This window comes from Thermobia domestica, chromosome 9, assembly GCF_964235325.1.
Source record: "Thermobia domestica chromosome 9, izTheDome1.hap1.1, whole genome shotgun sequence".
NCBI lineage: Eukaryota > Metazoa > Arthropoda > Insecta > Zygentoma > Lepismatidae > Thermobia > Thermobia domestica.
In genome coordinates, this window is record NC_137462.1 from 71,805,836 (window position 1) to 71,828,872 (window position 23,037).

At 36.2% G+C, this 23,037-nt stretch overlaps 1 protein-coding gene across 10 annotated transcripts in view; it reads right to left on the reverse strand.

Annotated features, from left to right (window-relative positions):
• LOC145694741 (scoloptoxin SSD14-like) overlaps positions 1 to 23,037 on the reverse strand; it is a 126,541-nt gene that overhangs the window by 27,532 nt on the left and 75,972 nt on the right. For all 10 annotated transcript variants that reach the window (XM_081771329.1, XM_081771331.1, XM_081771332.1 and 7 more), the window contains one exon: positions 5,251 to 5,443. In XM_081771329.1, coding sequence (XP_081627455.1) covers positions 5,251 to 5,443 — 193 coding nt within the window. The remainder of the gene's footprint in view (positions 1 to 5,250; positions 5,444 to 23,037) is intronic.

Here is a 23,037-nt window from a genome sequence, read left to right on the forward strand (position 1 = left end):
AAGAAAAGTTTATATATTTGTCTCCAATCCTTTCGACAATGAGATCTCGAAAACCACAAGTGCTAGAAACGTGCCGTTTTCACTGGTCGATTCCAAATTTTCTGTAGATTCTCTAGTTCTAATTGAATATTTAAAAAACAGGACAATAATTTCTTTATAACAATTTTAGGGGTACACTGAAAGTGTTGACACTTTAGAAAACCATCATATCCTACGAGTTATATATTCCAACACTACAAAGTTGTATATAGGGCTTGTATGTCTCTCAGGCATCTGTTTGATGGGCAAATGAAAAACCATTTCTCCAGTCTAAGATGAATCTTTATTGTTTGGAGTATATATCATTGTAATGAACAGTATATATCACTGATATAATTAATTGTGTGTGTTATGTATTTGCTTATTACATATTGTATGCAAGAAGAAGGGAAACATTAGTCATACATTAATTAGAAACTCCAATCGGAAGTAGGCTCAAATCTCGCAAACGGTGCTATATATTGAAACAATCTCCCCTTTATGATACCCCTTGCCGATTTTATCAAGACATCCTTCCCTTGTGCCTGTAAAGGGACATGTACAGATGTTGTGAGGAATGACAAGGAGATTCATACTCATGTGTGAATAATGCACTGTGTAGAGAGCGCAGGTTCAGCTAGTTAATTATAACGTGAACATTACATGGAAGGAAATACAAAATAAAACATGATATAACGTAATTGAGAAGAAATAAAAAAAGAAAGAAAATAACAGATGAGGAGTGTACAATCTAGCCATAAGAAAAAGAATATAAGCAAACGAGTTAATATACAGTAATAAATCAAACATGATCATTATACAGTATTTCAATAGTTACTTGCAGATATCCAATAGGAGTATATCTAATGAAAATAATGAAATAACTCAGAAAAATATATCAGTTAAATATTTTAATTGTGATTTTTCTTCTGTACTTTTCGATGAAAATAACAGAATTTGATTGTTATCTCTATTCAGGGCCGGCGAGAGCGGTCGCGGGCCCAGAGGCTGAGCAATCCCGGGCCCCTTAAATGACTTTTTACGTACTTACCACTTTGGACGGAGGTAAACTAAAATGAACATTAAGACTTATTTTGAACTCTTTATTAGGCCATTAATGCGTTTAATTTACATGTTAAACAGTATTGCTATATCTCCAAATAAGTGAATAATAAGAACTCTGAACCTAGCCTATGTTCACTGTTCGCTAATAATAATAATAATAATAAAAAACCTAATTAATTCACTATTTATGATTTTGGTTAGACCCTATACTTGTTGGTTCTAAGATTTTTGAAGGCTTCAAAACTAAAATGAATAAAAAAATTATATATTTAAATATAATGGTATCAAAATATAGAAAAAAAGTAACTTATCTATTTGTAATAGCAAAAGTTCTCCCCTAATGCTCAATCAAATGCTCAAACACACTAATTTGTGAAGGAAATACAAAAAGAACATATTAAATAGTTAATAAAAGCTGAGAAAGTAAATGTTCTCAACCATCCAACCTACCCTGTACTATGAAATCTTTGCACAAATTGTTGCTATAAATAATTATATAGAAGTAAGCTATGCAGTTAGTCTTCCTTGACTAGAGACATGAGGCATTAGGCCTAATTTAGTTACTTCAATGAAATATTGCTCAAGTTAATTATAGTGTGATTAATAATATGATATTAATAGTAATTGTCTGTAGGAGAAATTTATTATATGTGTTAATACTAGACATCTGTTACAGTTACAATTTATCCTTTTCTACGTATAGTTACAACAAAATTCCCTTTTTGGCCTTTTTCAGGGCGAATTCATCAATGAGAGCATCCAGTTTGGTACACTTGATAAGTTCTGTCTCCACTGCCAACAAGCCTTAGCTTGATAATCTGTCTTGACACATTGTAGGGAGTAAAACATTTTTTACTCTATTTAACGGAGAGAAAGAGCGCTCTGCACTAGCAACGGTAGCAGGGATTGTGGCGAATTTACGAAGGGCCACTGTCAGATTTGGAAATAAAGTTTCTAGATTCAAAGTTTTGATGTTATTTAGGAGATCCCATGGTGAAAGCGTTTTCTCACCAAAATTGGCCGAATATATCAATTTCAGGCTATGCAGTTCATCAGAAAGATCATCTCCTAAATCTTTTGGGTATCGTTGGACTAGTGAAGCTGCTTGTTCTTGGCTCTGTCATCTATTTCTTTGCAAGACCACAGTACACAAAAATTGTTACACAAAGAGCGCACTGATTGGAAGCGAACTGAGTAAAAATATACAACATTTAGTAATTCTTTATCCTCGGCCGCCGGGCCCCCTTTGGGGCCTCGGGCCCTAGGGTTCTGGCCCCTCCTGCCCTCCCCTCTCGCCGGCCCTGTCTCTATTTTCTTATAGGCCTATGATATTACACCGACGAACTGCAGAAGATGATAATAGGCATGAAATTAAGCAAAAAGAAAGTAAAAGAAAAGTTTTACGTTCATGGGTCGAAAGTGGCACTGTTTTAACTAAAAAGTTCGAACTCAGAAATAAAATGTGCACTTCGGCCTAAATAAGCCCCCATTGCAAATTCATCCTGAAGCACTACTTAATTCAAATTGAAAATATTGTGGTCATAGTGTTTAATTATTTTAGCACCTAATTCTACAATGTTATGAGGAGGCACTGTGGCTCGGTAGTACAGCGCTCACCTCTGATGCAAGGGGTCTCTGGTTCGATCACAGACCATACAAGTTTGTGGTGGGCAACATCGTGCCCGTGGGTTTCTTGGAGGTGCTTCTCTTTCCTCCTATATTCTCGACCTACTAACTGTTTTCGTAACTAATTTACTGTCACTGATCACGTTAAGAACATAACATAGAGTGACGTAAAACTTTTACAAAATAACTTGATTTTTACAATTCTACTAGTGTTTAACGGAAATGTGTCCAAAGATCACACACACACACACACATATATATATATATATATATATATATATATATATATATATATATATATATATATATATATATATATATATATATATATATATATATATATATATATACCAATCAATACATCTCATTTGTCTCTTGAAAATCATACATTGGGTAAATATAAATCTTTATGCGTATTGTTTCCAATAATAATTGATAGTTTTTATTATGCTGCAATAGATATACATTAAAGATCAGATGTACCTTTATTTTTCCACATATGTACCACGTACATTGAGACATTTGTCATACCGGTCGATAAGTTTCAAAAACCCTTCCAGGAAAAAATCAGGGCTCTGCATACGGAAGAAGTGTCCAACAGCTTTCTGTGACTCCAGCATTACTTCCAAAGGACCTGCCGCCGAGAGTCCTTTTCAAAAGCCGGAAACAGACCGAAGTCACTGGATGCGAGATCACGACTGTATGGCAGATGGGCAAGGCACTTCCACCCAAGAGTTGCAATATGGTTTTGCATTGCCATCGCTGAGTGTGGTCTCGCATTGTCATCTAACAACAGAACACCAGATGTGAGAAGGATATGCCACGTGCTCACTCATAGCGGACAACCCCTCGCACATCCTCCTTTGCTTGCGACGTCAAAAGGAGCCTTCTCTCCATAGCTACCAGGCTCAGACTACTGAGAGACTCGTCTCCAGTTTGCGCAGGGGCTGCTACGGCGCGATCTGCAGGATTGCGGGCGAACGATACCCAATGCAACTGCTGCTTTGTTTCCCTCCATTGCGGTTCGCTTTTCTGGGGAAAACGACAGCGGAGACCTATTTTCGGACTCCTCCTCATATATTGTAGGCGCTATTATGTAGAAACACAGTTAACCCTTTATTTGGCATTGTTGTTCTCAAGCAACATCGCATTCTATTGCGTTATCCGTACGAATTAAAACTTCAGTGATCATTTAATTGACATTATTGCTTTCATGCAATATTCATATTGTAAAGTTTTGTCCCATATAAGTATAGGTAGAGCTTTTAATAAAAAGAGTGTCCGGAATCGATCTCCCACTACCAGTTTTATTATAAAACTTCTCCATTATAAAAGTATTTTTACAAAATGCTACACTAATAATTTCTCTAATATACAGGGTTAGTTATAGGTTGTCTTTGACCGTAAAGTCGCAGACAGAATCTCTACAGAGCCCCGCAGCAGGCTAAGCGGCTGAGGTTAGGATTCCCAGACAGAGCTCTGTAGCAGGCTAAGCCAGGAGATACGATAGGCGCAGTTCCGTAGCAGACTAGAGGCCTGGGGTTAGGTTACTCCTAATGGTCCGTGGAAAACAATAGGAGGGACACCAGAAAACTGGTACTGAATTGCCTTTGTCCATCCAATTTATAGGGTTCCTTGGGTGGCGGTGGCGTTGTTGTTCCGATGCCGTCTTCTGCTCGGTGGGAGGGGCTAGAAGCCGTCGTCTGCAAATGATTGTAGATCCATCTGGTGTGAAGTCTTCTTGCCGAACCACGTAGTGGTGTTTGTAAACACTAACATGTGGAATTGTTTGTTTACAACACCACATGGGATATTTCAATATACATGATTTACGGATCGCTTGTTTAGTTATTTCTAATCTTCGTCAACGGGGGACAGTCAAATTTAGTAATGTAGAAGTTCTATCTCCTACGTTCCGCGAAAATTCTTTTTTATTTTTATCTTTTTTATGTGCGGTTTCTTGCTCTGTAGGAAAATATTTCAACGAAACTGCTGCTAATTACTGAGAGTATTCTTATGATATTTGACCATAATAGGGCAATGCTGCTTAGTAGCTACACATAAAACCTATTTTATGGCAATGTTACTTTGTATTTTGTGACCAAAGTACAAAAATGTTTAAAAAATTAGGAATTTATGATCAGGAAGACATTGTTCAACCATAAAAGCAAACTAAAATTTTAATGGTAATAGTATCAATGCTTGCCAATTAAAGGGTTAAGTAGTAGATTCTATCCAGACCCGTATCCAGGGGGTCTAGGGGCCTCCCCCCTAAATGTTTACTGCTTCCCCCCTAAAATTTTCACGGTAGGCTTGCAAATGAACTATAATATGGTTGGATCGTGTCTCCTAAGTTCTACCGCTCCCCCCTATATTTTTGGGCTGGCTACGGGTCTGATTATATCTATTGTTACCTTCTCCTTAGTGTGACATACATATTCTTAACAATGACACATATACTCCCAACACTGATACGTCACTAACGCTCCTAACACTGATACGATAGGGTTAACACTAATTCTCATACAAAGGTGTGCTTACTTCAGTGGCTGATTGTTTTGAATGACTTCTTTGAATTTAACGAGATTTGTTGCTAAGTTACGTGAGACAGTGATGCCTTTTCTACACAGATCTATTGATGGTTTGAACAAAGTTTTCCATGGTAGACGGCCAAACTTTTTATGAGCTTCCCATAATCCCTTCACTTCAGATGGTATAGCTATTGACAATCCACCTGGAATTAAAGAACTAAAATTTAATGTGATTTCATTAAAGAAATTAATCGAATAAAAATAAACTGCACAGAACGATATAGCCCATCAGACTACATTTTACTTAGGTTATATGTAATATTTCCAGTTTTTCTATATTCAAGTTTGCTACTGTATGCCTATGCGATCGGTCACTAGAGATCACGAATCATGACAAACTCAATGTCTTTATAGACATAACTTCCCTTGGTAAAAGTGTGGTAAGCTATTGTTTCTTTTTTTTAAAAAAAACTCGTAATTTCGAGAAATATATATAGAGAGTTCATTTCGATAAGATACAAGGCTACTCTCTTGTATCTAGAAACACTGCACTTGAACTACGAAGTTTAGACTTCCCGCTCGAATTTAGCAGAGGTTTGGACGAATAAAAGGGAGTGGTTAGTCTTCATTTACTTAATTATATAAGATTGCAGTTTAAGAGTGCTCAGAGGAGTATTGAATCAAGGACACAAATCCAAAAGTTAAATGATGAGTCGATTTTAAAAGCGAGTAAACAAATCGTAAAGAATTTAGAGGTTGAATTTCGAAACGAAATGAAGGATGAAATGTTTTGCACCATCAATAATAATATTGGAATCGTACGTGTGGACTCGGTGTGATGCTCACAATTAGTTGGAAGTTCGACTGACGTCCTCTCAGGGTGTCCCTGAGAATTATAAACTACTCTTAGAATCTTGGACGTTTGTTAATTTTCATATAATTGTTAAGTTGCTCTTTTCTTATTGGTTTTTGAAAGAACGTTGTGCGTGATTTTCTGAGTTCGCCATTCTACGCGCAGCGTTCCTAAATTTTGGGTAAGATTATTCTGTTGATACATATAACATATAAGGATTACATAAGAATACATGACAATCTTGCTAAGCTGTTTACCTACTCCTACTCTGTTACTATTTTTACTTTTGGTTATACACATTTTCTAACTAATGTTACTTTTACATTCTTCATTCTCTACAGTATATTGTTAAATTTGGAATATATTAAGCACATTCTTCTTTTAAGATAACAGTTGCGCCCAATCCTCACAGATATTCAGAAGGAGCTTATTTCTATTTACGTACAACGCCACCTTTCTTTCCCTTTTGGGGGACCTTCTCCACTTTTACATTTGAGGGTTTATTTTAGTACAGAACCAAGGATTGAACTGCAAGACGGAATGTTTCTATTGCAACTGTCTCGTAAATTGAAATATTATGACTGTTATATACTTTACTCGTACTTCCTCTCATCAGAGAGTAACACTGTTCTCGGCTGTATTATTACTTTTACAATCTTGGCTTTTGGAGGTAAATCTCACACTTTCAGTCAAGCAGGTACTGCTTCATTGATATTTCTCGTATGATCATGATTCGTACCTCGCTTTTTTCATAATAGAGCAACCTTTGCAACGGTACTACTCGCTTGTCCGTATCATACACCTGAAACGGGAAAACCGGGAGTTTTTTTTTTCGAAAATAACTTTTGTCAAAAATTTTGCGTCTGAGCATGGGTTGTCGTAGGGATCTCAAAATCACTGGAACACGACTCGACTCGAATTCGAGTCGAGATTCGAGTCGAGACACACTTTGTAAAATTCGAGACGAGTCGAGACAAACGTATTTCTCGACTCGAATTTTCGAGTCGAGACACGAGTCGAGTCGAGACGGCTCTTAAAAATCTCGACTCGACTCGAATGTCTCGAAAATCTTTCTATAATTTTTAATATTATTTTGAAGAAAGTATTCACTCAGAAACAGCCTTGAAACCAATTCCAGCTTTTATTCCTTCAGAAAGGTACAGAACCCATAAAATTAATAGTTAATCTTTAAAGATCAAGATTTAATTTTCAGCTCAATTCAGTTAATTAGAACTAATAGTTAATGTCGTTGTATTTGGTTGTACTGCAAATATAATGATAATAATAATAATAATTGATTATCTAGTTTGTATAAAACTATTGCGATAAAGTGAACTTCATAAATTCTCTGAATGAGCAGTTGGTAGTCTATAGTAATTTAGCATAGTTATAATTATTGTGTTTTCGTTCCCATGAACGCAATAGGGATACGTAACTTCTGGATTATTCGCTTGCCCAACTATTCTGAGGCTTTAATATGTTGCAGCATATCACGAGCTACGGATAATATATAATGTAACATTTGTTGTACATCACATATTATGATACGAGACTATTTTACATAGTATATCTTATCTAATATAAATAAAATAAAGAGTTTGTTTGTGTGTTTGTCTGTCTGTCTGTGCGACCTGGGGACCAGACGAGTGGACTGAGAGTTCCCAAAATTTGGTCACGGGTACCTTAGTCCAGGCCCCAGATCAAGACGAAGCGTTTTTTTTTTTTAATTTTGAACCAAGGGGGTCTCGGGGGAACGTTTACTGGGACCGACCTGGGGACCAGACAAGTTGACCGAGAGTTACCAAATTTTGGTCACGGATACCTTGGTCCAGGTTTCAGTCTAAGGCGAAGCGTTTTTGTCAAAATTGGAACCAGGGGGTCTCAGGGAGGCGTTTAGCGAGACATGTAGTAAAAGTAATCCAAATTGATCGACATTAGTGTCAAATCCATAGTTTTCACGGTCGCTGAGATCAATGGATTTCCATCAGCGATGATTTGCAAATTCAGCTACTACTGTATGCGGGCCGGGTGTCAGCGGGTGAGGAATACCGAGACATGTATAAATAGCCCATATTGATTGATACTAGTGTCAAATCCATAGTTTTCGCGGTCACTGAAATGAATGGTGATACTTCCACAGGTGTTGACTTCCAAATACAGCCCCCATGCGAAGAATGGGTATATTAAGCTAGTATTACAATAAATGGACTGCTTGGATAACAAGAACTAGTACAGATAAGTACCATTCACTTCTATGAATAGGTATTTTTTAAAAGGATTTTTGTAAACACTAAGTTATAAAACAATGAACTACATACAGTAGTTATGGTTTTGGTTCCCAACATAAAAGAAATATGGATTGTTCATGAGATATTGAACTTCAACTTTCACTCTGGAAAATTTCAATTTTGGAGTTAGGCCACTTGGCATCAAAGCAGTTCACTGTAAGATAAATACATTCCGCACATTAGTAACATAGTTGTTCAGGGGCCTTCGATTTCCATCCTCTCAAATGAAAGCTGAACGATTGCTTGATACATGCTGACTATATAGGAGAAATAGTGTATTAAGTTTTCGAGTTTTGGTGCGTATCCGTATTTATACTCTGATATAATTTTAAGTTCACACTCAAATCGAGCTAATTGTTTAATGCATTTCGAAAGCTTTTGTTTTTATGCAGCTCATTAAGGAAAATCTATTTCATAATCGTAACATTTATGTACTAAGAAACTATGAACGTAAAGTGGACTCGACCTAGCCCCGTGGCTGCTGTGACTCAGTGGCACAGCTCTCACCCTTGGTGTGTGAGGACTCTGATTCTGTGTGTGTGTGTGAACTCCGCGGCTAGTGTATGCGTCTTTGCCGTGGAAGACTCGGGTTCAATTCCCGGCGCGAGCTCATGTAGTTCGGATTCCACGTTAATCAGTAGGTCTACATTTCATATATCCTCGCCACTAAAAGAGACGGTAAAGTCAAAATCAACTCAACAATATATATGTGTGTGTGTGCTTATGTGAATTTCCTTGTGGCTGTATGGTTAACACATACGCCTTGATCGCGGGAGACTCTGGTTCGATTTACGGTGGAAGCTCATGAAGTTGTTACCGGTATCCCACTTTAAACTGTAGATCCATACCTCATATAACCATAAATATAATATATATGCCTTTGATACACTTATTTTCCGACTTGGAAGCCATCGAAAATTTCCGGACACAGAGTCCCGTAGACCGAAAATGAGAAACATGGGTACAGAGTAAAACAGCCATAGAAATTTAAGCTTTTTAGGCTAACTTAATCCTTACATATAATGCAACTAGCTTGGCCAAGTTATAATGGAGGAAATGCTATCATTGCAACACTCTGATAATAGAAAATGTTCGTCAGGTATTACTATCCCCCTCTCCTGCAGAATGAAAACCCTGACTAAAACTCAATATATATATATATATATATATATATATATATATAAACTATTTTGTGTAATGTAACAAACAGTGGCGGATAGTATTCATGTTTCCTTGCAGAGGTCCTTACGAGGGTTCGCTTCCATCTTCCTCTCCCCAAGAACTAAAATAAACTAAAAAATTGCTATTACTTGTTAATCTTGTACAAAGGACGCAATTAAAGTCCCAGTGTAACACCCCTTCACATTTAGATTTTTCCCCTGGAAGAAAACCAGTTATTATTGTTTCTTGATTTCTCAGTCTCACCTACATAAACATACGAATAGAATTACAGGATAGGACATGTTTAGAGTGCTTGCACGTGACATCTAACTATATTTCTCATCAAATGTGTCACAGATGAAAATTTCTGTTTGTACTGCCTCTATTTTCAGGTACATATGTTTCATTTATGTTATGTTGCTAAAATTCGTTAGGAAACAAGTACAGACTGCGCCTGTGTGCCTGACAAAACGTAAATGTACTGGATAATTATTTCTTCACTTTCTTCCAGGAAAAAAAAGTAACCCATCTCACGTCGGCTAACAAAAGGAGGTAGCGGACCAAAGATAGCCGTTGTTTACCTAAGGTCGTTACACAGCAGAGGTTTCATTCAGTCAGAGGGAAAAGAAAAAATAATTTAAGGTTTCTACATTTGTTTTGAACTGCAATATACTTCTTTCTTTTATTTTAAGAACCATTTCCTTCTCATTTGTCTGCATCAGAAAAAAATGCAAAAAAATCACTAAAATGTGCCTATTTACCCAAAGTACGTACTAGATCACTAGTTCAATAGTAAAATCACTAAATCTAGTACGAAATCATAAATGCGGCATCCCTGGGTTGGAGCGAAAGTAATTGTTGGAGTAAAAACTAGTCCGTATTTCTACTGCGTTCTGTTGTTGAATTCACAGAAATGTTCAAAAAGAAATTCAAGAAGTAAAACACGATCCTACAAAAGACTGTTTACTTGCTCACTGGTTTTAGTATTGTGAACTGAAACTCAAGTGCGCAGTCATGTTGAATACTTCTGTCCCTTTCTACTTTACAACTTGAGGTGGGATGAGGGTCAGGATAGATCTAGTGGTATACCGCTAAAGGAAGTGCTTCAGTAGCGGTATGTATTGTTTATACTACTTAGAACGTTACCCCCCACATAAAATATAAATTCACCCTTTCTCCCTTCCCGTTTTCGAATACAATGAACCGACTATTTTGCTGAAGAAAGATGCTAAAAGAAAATTGAAACATCTGTGTCTAAACTTTCTTTGAAGCGCAGTCTTTCGTATTTGTAAGGTTTTGCGAGTGTTTTCGAGATAGCCAAATCTTTTACCATGGACTCCTGCTGCGAACTGACCGTGAGTAAACACCCGATCACGCTGTGCTCAATTTCTCTCGCACACGTGAAATGGGTTTGTTGTTTCCAAATCAAATAGGAAGTTACCTTGTGCTTTTGCATTTCTGCACGCACACAGGTACCATTGTTGTTTTAATGATCAGAAGAAATATCAAAACCATCCGATATATATGATACAAAACAGCTAACAGAGGGAGGCAAAGATAAAAGTAGGCCTATACCAAGTTTTCCGCGTGGTACCATTATGGAGAATAAATATTTGATAAAGTCACGTAGATGCGCTTAAACCTATTCCATCTGCCCTTATAATTTTTCTGGTCTCATCAATTTCTCAGGAGAATACGTACAACATATGTCCAAATTCCATATATACTCTTTCTAAACTAATGAGTAAACTCACTAAGAACACCAACTGATATCAATAAACAGGAAAGAAAACAATACTTTATACTTCTATCATTTGGTACACATCTCTATGAAGCACAGCTTGTTTCTTTTCGAAATAGCTCCTTCGTGTCACAGCTGTGGTTAGTTTTGTTTTGTGTTAGGATGAAAGAGAGAAATGCAACATTTGCTTCGCGGTGAAGTTATATATATATATATATTATTAAGATGAGCGGTGATAAGCGAGGTTTAACAAAGAGTGCCTTTCGGATGCACAATTTAACGGGTAGTTGCAGTCCGTGTTGAGAATCGAACCAAAGCTATGTAAGACATGTTAATATTGAGCTCTTTTGTGGTAAAAGTGAACTTCAGAAACACACAAAAGACTTGAAACATCAAGCTAATGTAAAGCAATTAAAAAATAGCCTACTTATCGCTGCATCTTTTCTGTGGCTAGGAACATGCAGTGTGTAGCAACAAGAATCGTGTTAAGGATTTTGTTTTCGAACATAACATTCCCTTCCACACCATAAAAGACAATATAATGTTTGTTAAAAGAAAGTGCACATAATATTTTTAAATTTTGTTTGTGATCCTATCATGCACAATTATAAATAATGCCTTTCATACTACGAGAATGAGTTCAACTATACGTCATGGCCCCTCTAAAGCGGGGCCGCGGTGGCTCAGTGGTAGATCGTTCACCTCTGGTGCTTGGGGACCCTGGTTCGATCCCAGCTCACACCAAGTGAACTTTGTGGTGGACAAACGCCGTGTGCGTGGGTTTCCTCGGGGTTCTTCCGTTCCTCCCACTTTCTTCATTCCACGATTTCACTAATTTCTCATCATCATCCCTCTCCTTTAGCCTAACCGCCATAACCGTGGGACGTAAAACTCAAAGATTTCACTTCATTTTTTCCCTCGAAAGCGATATCTTTCAAAATTATTTATTGTTAGATATTAAATTATTTATTGTTAGATTATTGTTAGATTATTTATTGTTAAATTTACGGTATCTATTTAGTGGACGGGAAATTTTGCATCTAATCGGATAATTTCATGGCTTCTAACAGGAATTCGCAGTTACGAAATTTGCATCACTGTCTTTTGAAAGGATGCCTAGAAAAAATACTACTAGAAAATAACTGAAAACACAAAATGGATTTGATAGCCAAATTCACGTCATCTTGGTGCGTCATCATTTTTCTTTAAATATTTGTATTTAGTATTAGATTAGAGTTTAGTGTCCCTTTCAGCATCAAAACTATATGAGACGTGAACTTACAAATTAACGTGGGTTCAGAACCACAGGAGTTCCCATCGGAAATCGAACCTAGGTCTCCCGCACCAAAGACGCGTACGCTAATCATATGGACAAGGGTGTTCGATATTTAGTAATGTGTACATAAAGTTGTGAAATTGCGCTTGTATAATGGAATGCAATTCCTTCTACTGACATAAACCTTCACAATACTTAGCTGGACAAAGTATCTTTAAAAAGAAAATGTCACTCTTTATGTTTCAGTTCCTGGTTCGACTGAAGGATGGAACAAATTGCAATGAGCGTTTTAGGATCCTACTTTGTGTAGTTGATTCATCATAAACTTGGTATTTGATACGGATATGAACTATTACACTTATTTGGTGTTTATTTCTAAATAATAAGTCCTAATACAATTTCATAAAGTTGTAATTCTTCTTTAGTTTGTATCACTTTACACAATGACAAATCCAAAAGGTGTGTTGTATCGGTGCAGTACCAGTTTTTCACGTTTTTCAAAATGTTCCAAAACCCAAAGAATAATCTTTAATTTCTGATATTTTAGTCGTCACAAATTACAATTTTATAATGTAGTCAGTGTTTATAATTACTGGGCAGTTGGGCGTTTAAACTAATGACATCATAATAAAGTCAAAACCATAATTTTGAGTTGAATTGATTCTGAGTTTAACGTCCCGTTCAGCAGCGAGGCTATGTGTGACGTAGACCTACTGATTAACGTGGAATCCGAACCACATGAACTCCCACCGGGAATCAAGCCCAGGTGTCCCACGCCAAAGGCAAGTATGCTAACCGTTAGCCACGAAGGAGCTCCACCATTATTTTAGTGGGCGATAAGAAATATCTCGCCAGTGCTTTTACAATAAATAAAATGTTATAAGTATTAAAGAATAGTGGTAAGAGATTTTATAATAGCTCTTTTATTTATGAGATATGAGTATTTTGAAAAAAAAAAAACAACTAAAGAATAGGTTGGCGGAACCACAAAAGACTCGTAAAATAAACTTTCTTATAAATACATACGCACCTTACTCACCTTTTATAATTGCTATGCTTACGTTCTCCATAAAAACAGAAATTCCCTTTTAGTGATACTTTACACAAGATCATGAAGTGGGTTCAAATTTAATTAAAGGCAGAATACAATACAATAATCCACAAATATTGCCTCAAGTGAGTTTAAAGATTTCTAAACACTAGTGCGAAACCGGGCTCTGCCGTTGCGATCGATTTACAGGTCTTGAGACGAAAGTAAGAAGGGACTTACGCACACAGTAAGTAAAAACAATTAATATGCCTGTAACTTTCCCCCAAATGGGTGTATCTTAAAACTAACCTCGCCATTATTTTTCTAATTAAATTCTAGCCCGAAATTATGTATCATATTACCCTATTCCCATTTTGAAAACTTGACCTTAATTCAAAAAGGCGGATTTCAAGATGGCTGCCATCAAGGTTATATCTACCATACGACTTCCCCCCAGGACTTACATGTATCCACATGGTTTTTCTTCACTTTTCTTCATTAACGCTCCGTTTACAAAGGGTAGTAAGGGACTTCTGTAGTAATCTCTAATAACCACATCACAACCCTTAAAAGTAATTTAAAAAAAAAAATAGAAAACATGCACCATGGCAAAAATTTGTCATCACAAGTAATGATGCATACATGCCTTCTATCAGCAAAAAAAGTTTCATTGAAATTGGAGCCGGACATTTGAGTGATGTCCCTAGTGGGATGTGATTGAACGTGACGTCAGAACACATCGCCCCCCTTCCCGGAATTTACGGGAATTAGGTGACCTGAGTGAGCACATGTGGTGCCAGCTCTCTCCAGCGATCTATCAAGGATCATTGCGTGTATGCCAAGACGTGTCGCCGTTTTTATCCATGCCAAAAGTCGACATACTGACAATTAGGTAGGTAGTCATGATGGTCTGGCTGATGTGTGCGTATATTTTAACTCATACATTTTGTCTCGACTCGAATTTCGAGACGTCTCGACTCGAATTCGAGTCGAGTCGAGACAGAGACTGTCGAGTCGAGACACGAGTCGAGACAGAAACATATTTTCGAGTCGAGACACGAGTCGAGACAACATTTTCTCGAGACGAGTCGAGACAGGCTTAAATCTCGACTCGACTCGACTCGAATGCATACCTAGCTTACACAATACGTGTGCAAAATTTCAATATGATATCTTGAAAACTAAGGGCGGGATTTTTTGTTAAATCTCAAGATGAGCGATCTTTATATATATATATATATATATATATATATATATATATATATATATATATATATATATATATATATATATATATATATATATATATATATATATATATATATATAGGGTGGTAAGAAACTATTTGAACAAACTTCGGAAGCTGATTTCTGACACTGAAACAAGCAAAAAAGTCCTCTGGAACTTTGGTCAGTGAAGGATAGTTTCGGCGAGATAAAGTGTCAAAAGCATGGGGAAAATGAACATCAAAGGGCTGTAATTCAGAAACAACGCAACATAGAGAGTGCGGTTTAGAACATGACATTCGAAGTCATACCTGCTCGATTGAAAAATGTATGCTTCAAACCTCCCCAAAGGCACGTAGAGATTACTTGCCAGGTTATAGGAGATCCTTACGTTCCTTTGGAGAATCATTGTGGTGAAATTCTAGATTACTACTAACTTTCCTAACTTTTTTTTTCGTGGAGTTCTCAAATCCACGGGGCCTGGCTAAACCTGTTTATTACTCGGTACTGAATACATATATATTCTGTTATTTATTTCTTATATGGAAGAAGTAGTCATGAAGTTATTTTTGAAGATGTCATATTTTTTTTCAATAATCGTGGATACAACATTGGACATAATAAAAACTGACCAGGTTAGTGTCCTTCTTCGCTACGTTGTTGTGAACTATGAAGAAGTGACATTACAAATTAAAGAAAGTTTCGTAGGATTTTATGCATGAAATAAGCATGGCGCCGAGAATTACAAACATCTCACTCAGCAACCAAATCGACATACAACGGTGCAGAGGGCAGGGATATGATAGAGCATCATTGATGAGCAGAGTTTATAGTGGTTTACAAGCAAGAATTAGTACGTTCATTGCTGTGCGCATAATCTGGTCTTCATATACGTTTTCTTCAAGGTATTCTCCTTTTTTTTTTAGTTCTAGTTACATGGTCACTTTTAGCTCTTGGTGATGACATGGCTTGAAAATTAAAGAAGGAAACTCTAAAAAACAATGTATAACAATGTATGGGGAAACAAAACATACTGCTGTTAGCAGCATGGAAGAGAGAATTGTTGATATTCAAAAGTTCTTTACTGCGATTTGTCTGACAAGTAAGAATCCCAGATGAGTTGAGAGTAGTTGTGTTATTTAAGAAGATAGAGACATTCGAATTTGTGTTAATCCTAGTCATTTGGGAAAAGATCCTAATGTCCATGTATGTAACTTCCAAAAGTTTGTAGTCTTCTGATATTGATCTGCAAATAGCAGAGAAAACTCTGAAGAAATGACTTCAGCAAATGAAAGATCTTCGGGGAATATGACGAGCGTGTAAAATCCACAAAAGACCTGTGCTCGAAATTGGGTATTTTAGAAACATTTCAAGAGAAACGCAAAAGGTTTGCAAAGAAATATTTTGATGAACTGACTACGGATAGTAGACTAGATGTATCGGAAGATACATTTCGTGTCACTGTAATTTATCCTATTCTGGATTGTATTGTGTCAACTTACAAGGAACGGACATGAACCTGTCATCCGGACATCCAAATCAAACCTAGTCAATTCGATAAACATAACAAAGATATGTTCATACACAAAAAATAGGTGCCATGGTCAACGAAGTAAGTCCCTGGGGCCCACTAACGCTGTTAGTATAAAGAAAATCTTAGACTCGCAGTGAAATAGCTATTGCATCAACACTGTTCATTGGAAAGTCATGGTTTATCTTTCATTCTCTTCACCATGAAACAAGCCTTCCAGAGGTGCTACGTATTCGAGCCCATAACGTACAATAGCAGTAAGTGTGGCTTCTGCTGAACGTTCGTTCTTGAAATTAAAGCTTACAAAGTACTACAGTACTTGAGAAGTAGTACCTCACAACAAAGGTTAACATATGTTGCTACATTAAATGTAAAACGAAAACAAACTAAACATAGACAAGATTGTTTCAAATTTGCTGATGCTACAGCTGGGAGAAAAGGCTTTTTGAAACGACATTTAGTATCGTCGGTTTGACGCAGGAATTGTTATAATCAGTTTCTCTATCAAAGTTTTTGTTGTATTTTATGGTATTGAACCCATTACAATAAGTTTATTTTGAAATTGTTTCAGCAGTTGTGCAACATCCCTGATATCCCCTTTTTATTTCTTAAGCATGGTATTCTTTTCTGTAAATAACATGTGCATAACTATGGTATACTATGAATAACATCATTATTTCCCTCTCTCTCTCTTAAAAATGTTTGTGATTAATACCCTTTTCATTTTGACTAATATTGAAAAGACGATGGATACAATACTGTGCTTTTTAAAAGCTCTATATAATTATCTTAAATTGTGAAATGCTGTAGTATATAAATACACCCATTCTATCTTATTTTATTTAATTATTTAAGCTTACTTTTGGAAGAAAGTATTTCTTGGTCTGTGTGTCTGTGTGTAATATCGTCTTTGCTGCTTTTACTATTACATTGAAAAATATGTTCGCTTGTGGGGCCCCCAAATATCCTGTTGCACCGGGGTCCCGAAGAGTTTTGTTACAGCACTGGTAGGGTAGCAATTTGAAAGCAAAATAAAAACGATCTGAACTACACACATTAGTCTTTGTTTCTATGTTGTCTGGACAGTGGTGATGTACCGTCTGTCAGGAAAGTAAATATACATCTCTTTTTTGAGTCTGGCATTCCTGCGCTTAACCCATGGAGAATATGAGAATTAAACCAATCAAATGTGTAGTGAGAGGCAAGAAGAAAAGCCTAATCTGAATAAACACTGCAGAGGGGCACAAGCTATGAATACGAATAGTGCATAGTGTAAATAAAGAACGACACCGAAAGAAAAAGCCAGAAACAGCTGCTAAACGGAGAAAAAAGAGTAGAAATTGTCGAAATAGGGACGTAAAATACAAATGCGAACAAATATATCAACAACTAAGCGCTTACGAAGCAGCAATCTTGGTGTAGTTGTTAAGGTGCTAGATTACAAATCCAAAGGACGTCAGTTCGCATCTACTTTAAATAATATACTTCTTTTTTATTTTTCAAATAATGCATACAGCACATGAGATGAGGTAAAAAAAAAGCATATTACCCCTTTAATATAAGTGAAAACGAGCTAAAAATTCCGGTGAAATTTATTAGAGAAGTGAAACAATGGAAATGAGGAAGCAGGCATATTTAATCAGGGGTATGTATCAAAGGTAGTGATGGACAGTGGGAATATTCCCGATGGAAAGGAATTTAAAAAATGGGAATATTCCCGGGTTTTTCCCTGGCCTATAAATTTCCGGGAAGGAATTTATTTCCATTTCTTTACTTTATCTTCCAAATTATAAAAACTATATGACTAATTACTTTATTTTAATATATTAAGACTTACTTCTACGTTTTAAAGAATTTGGAGGTTAAAAAAAATTAGGTTTCTTTGACAGTACTTTATATAACTAATAATATGATTTTAGGTTCCATTTCCATTTGCACTAAAAAGTAGAGTAACTGTTTAGTATTGGGGGACCAAAACTAGGAAAATGTAGGATGATTTACGGAAGAAATGAGTTGATAGTTGTGTTGAAGTAGTTAAGAAAGTATCGAACACATTTGTTTTAGGGTAGATGGGGATTTGTACAAACAGTAAAGGTAAGTCGCAGTGATTTATGTAAGAAAAGAAAGTGAACTGTTGGTAACGAAGATAGAAAAACCTACCCTCCGGGGCTCTAACCCACCTTCACTCGCTGACGCTCGCTCGGCATTGCTGCCTAAATTTAATGTTGGTAACGTAATTTAACGTATGAAACCTTAACAAATAGAAAGAAATGAAAAAAAAGAAAGAAAGAAGTAAGAAAATGGAGACCCTAAAAGTGAAATGTAGACAAATTCACCACTGTTCAGAGGATGCCATATACAATGCACTGAGCAGAGTGTTTCTGTGGGTCGTAGTGGGTCTGTATGTTATGGTGGGTCACCCACTTGGCCCACGACCCACTTAATTTCTGGTGAGAGGCTTCCAATTCGGATGGCGGAGACAAGATAGGCTTTGTTAAATCCGAGACGAGACGAGACACGTCCTTGTCTCGATTCGTCACATTTTAAATGTCTTAAAAGTATTCCATAGCCCTCTATTGTCCGATTATCAATTCTAACTTGTAAATTTCGTTACTTTTCGAAGCCGCATGGCTTCCAATTTTACTTCTATTATTATGAGGTTTACGAAAGAAAATTAGACGAAAGGAGACGAAATAACAATTTGTCTCGTTTCGAAAACACGATATGACACAGAGATAGCCACGAGACGAGATGCAGGGTTTGTCTCGCCTCGCTAAAACGAGACATTTTCACATGACGAGACGAAACAAGCAATATTGTTGTTTCTAGCACATCATAACCATTTCTTTTATAAAGTTCTGTTTTCATCTTATTACCAAATTATTTCTCAAAGTCCGACGTCGGATCACTTTTTTTCATCGACCGTCATTGTTTCATTCACTAACTTGTGTTCATAATTGTAATTTATTAAGAAGAAAAGTCTGTCAACTGGTCAGTCTATGATTTTCATTCTACCACTTCTGAAGTGAAATTCACATACGATAGGTTATAATGTTGTTGTTAATGTTTGTTATGTGTCTAATTGTAGAAACTAATGTATATTTAGACAATCGATATTATGTGGGGTTAATTGCATTAATTTATTACTACTTAACTGTCTATGTATGGTATATCTATAAGTGTAGTGTTCTACGTTTACTTTCGTAGAACAAAGTTATCTGAAGGCTCTGGATTAAATGTAATGGTGGATTGATTGTATATAGCGTGGCCAGAAGGCAATGATTAAAAGGCCGGACACATTGACTTAGAAAGTCGGACTTTATAAATTTGTAACCTTTTTCCCACATAGGACAAATCAATTCAAGCAAACTGGGAAAACTACATTTAGAAATAGCTGCATTCACATGTTAAAATTCAATGCCAATATAATGGTTTTCATACCAAATTTTGGAACTCTAAACTTTTCTTACTTTACAACTTAAAAAAATTTGCAATAATTGAAATAATTTACAAATTCTGAAATGTCTAAGACTGGAACCATCGAGCCATCAGAATAATGGAAAGTTAAACATTTATAACGAGAGCTGAAAAGCAGGATAAATGGGCGTCCGGCTCGACTACTAAGCCGGACACGGGACAGGACCTCCAAAAGCCGGACTGTCCGGTCAAAAGCAGAACATCTGGCCACCCTAATTGTATAGTAGTCTAACTTTGATGAGGAAATGGAAGTTAGAATTACAGCATGAAGTGTGTGAAAGATGGATTTTTTCTTTTTTATTTTTTTTTCTTTCTTTTGAATGCGTTGCTTGTTCCGTCCACTGTATTCCTATCTGCCCTCGCTGCTTCCTTCAGGTGTGACTCACTGTAGCTCGGTGGGTAGTCTGTGCATAGCACAAATCACGAGTATAATATGCATGATTCACATGTAACGCAATGTTGTAATAACTTCGTTTTGTGGTTAACGAATATAGGGTTTTTGCTGTCTTGAATATGAATAAAACTGATTGTGGGAAAACATAACTGAATACTAATCTGCTAATAGTCCATTTATATAGTTTAATATCGTGGTCAGTATGGTCCCTCGTCCCAAAACTTGTGATTGTTTTCACAGAACACTTTTGGGGAGAGAGGGAGTTGTGTACATTACAATGTTTTGGCATTGGAGATATTAGTGGTATGTTGTTCGGACTTCGGAACCGTAGCTGATAAAGCTTGCAATTATCACTTTTATGTTTTATAGCTGTTAGTAGCATTCTTATTATGTAAGCATCTATTTTTCATCTCGTTGATTTGAAGGGAAGCATCCCACTCTCATTTCCGGGAGCATCCCTCTCTTTCTTTCTTTCTCTCTCTCTCTCTCTCTCTCTCTCTCTCTCTCTCTCTCTATATATATATATATATATATATATATATATATATATATATATATATATATATATATACAGAGAGGGAGCAGGAGAAAGAGAAGCTTTCGAACTGAAGGTGGTTCAGAGCGTGATGATCGACAAAAGTGCATAGAAATTTTATGGCATTTCTGACATGATGGTCTTTGCAATAGGTACATTTCTGAAGAAATTTGCCTATCGTAGAAACATGTGCGAAACTCCGGAAAATTTCCAGTTTTTTCGATCACCGCTCTCTGATAAATACCCCTGATTAAATATACCTGCTTAATCGTTTTCATTGTTTCACTTCTCTAATAACTTTCATCGGAATTTTAAACTCGTTTTCACTTAACATATTAAACGGGTAAAACGCTCTTTTTTTACCACATCTCATGTGCTGTATGCATTATTTAAAAAAATAAAAAAAGAAGTATACTCTTTAGAGTAGCTTCGAACTGATGTCCTTTGAATTTGTAGTCTAGCACCTTAACTACTACACCAAGATCGCTGCTTGGTAAGCGCTTAATTGTTGATATTTTTGTTCTCATTTGTATTTTACGTCCCTACTTCAATAATTTCTACTCTTTTTTTCTCCATTTAGCAGCTGTTTCTGAATTTCCCTTTCGGTGTCGTCCTTTATTTACACTATGCACTATTCGTATTCATAGCTTGTGCCCCTCTGCAGTGTTTATTCAGATTAGGCTTTTCTTCTTGCCCCTCACTACACATTTGATTGATTTAATTCTCATATTCTCCATGGGTGAAGCGCAGGAATGCTAGACTCAAAAAAAGAGATGTACATTTACTTTCCTGACAAACAGTACTGCAACTGTATGCAAAGTAACTGGGGGAAAATTGCAATTTTAATTTTCATTAAACATTTCCAAAATTATATATATGTGTGTTATATTTTAAAAATAATTTATGATTTTTATTTGTTCCTTTTTTAACGGTCTGTATTTAAGTGGAAAGAGGCATCGTGCCTAGTAATTCCCTTTCAAATGTGTCCCTTATTTTCCCTTTCCAATTTTTCATATACTATTTGTTTAATAATAAACTATATTTACAAGATTTACGTGGCGATTCCTTATCATTGCAGCGACGCGCAAGCCACGGAAACACGCCATGCTATATACTGTATTAGGCCGAGATTGGGAAATTAGTGCATTTTACGCTGAATAATTTGCTGTGTTTGTCTTATTCATTAAATTGTTTAAATTTATATTTTATTTGGTTATTTTAATTTAAAATCGAACCTACATATTTCAAATGAAGAAGTTACGTCAATTTCTGTTTCTTGTATCGTGTATATGATGTCCATCATTTGAGATGTTTATTGTATTCTTTTAAAGTTTACAAATTTAGTAATCATTTTACATAATGTTTAGATCATTTTTTCATGCTTTTAGGGCATTTCATAGGTCATATATGTATATTCTTTTGAGTCATAACTTCCATCCCCTAATTTTAAGTCACGAGACGATTGATAACTACTTTTTTCACAGTACACTAAAACTTAGTCTGCATTATTTTTTATAGGTTCACGCATCGACACCAAAAGTGGATTATCGTTTGACCAATGATTGCTTTAAAATACCTTAAGATGTAAAAATCAGGAGGTGTAACTTCTGGCAACTGCTGACTCCACTTCATCGAACCCTCGTATCCAATCAAAGGATCCCTCATCACGCTGTCTGGGTTTAAAACATTATTAGAATAAGCTTCCACTTTACACAGGTACTCGCGTTTCAAAATCGATAAAATTTCCTAACTTCTATACAACCTGCACAGTAGTAAAGAAATGTTAGTTGCCTATAATAAAAGACTATAGAATCGTGTTATCATCATTACTGTCTTAGCAGGGTTTATGTTGGTTCCAAACAGCAACTAGAGACTTCCCTTATTAAAATTTGGCTAAGTTCAAACCCCAACCCAACTTTGATGGTGTACAACTCGGAAACGGAAAGTCTGCACAAGAAAATATTTCGCATGCGTATTAAGAGATCGAAGTCTACCGCTATGCGAAGTTTGATTCGATGAAGATCAGATTAGATTATCTGAGGACGTACGATATGCAACACTTCTTGTAATATTATTTTTTATATGAAGAATCAAATAAAGGACGGAAATCAGTAGCAACAAAATTTCTACTTGGTGTAGTGTTTGATTGCAAAAGTTGGGAGCTAAATGACAGGAAGGGTCATAGACTAATAACCTTCTAGAAGAAAGTGTTGTGGAACCTATTTGAAGCAAACAAGCCGCCGAGCAAACGGCACGATGAAGAAAGCTAAAACAAATCTAGCGTC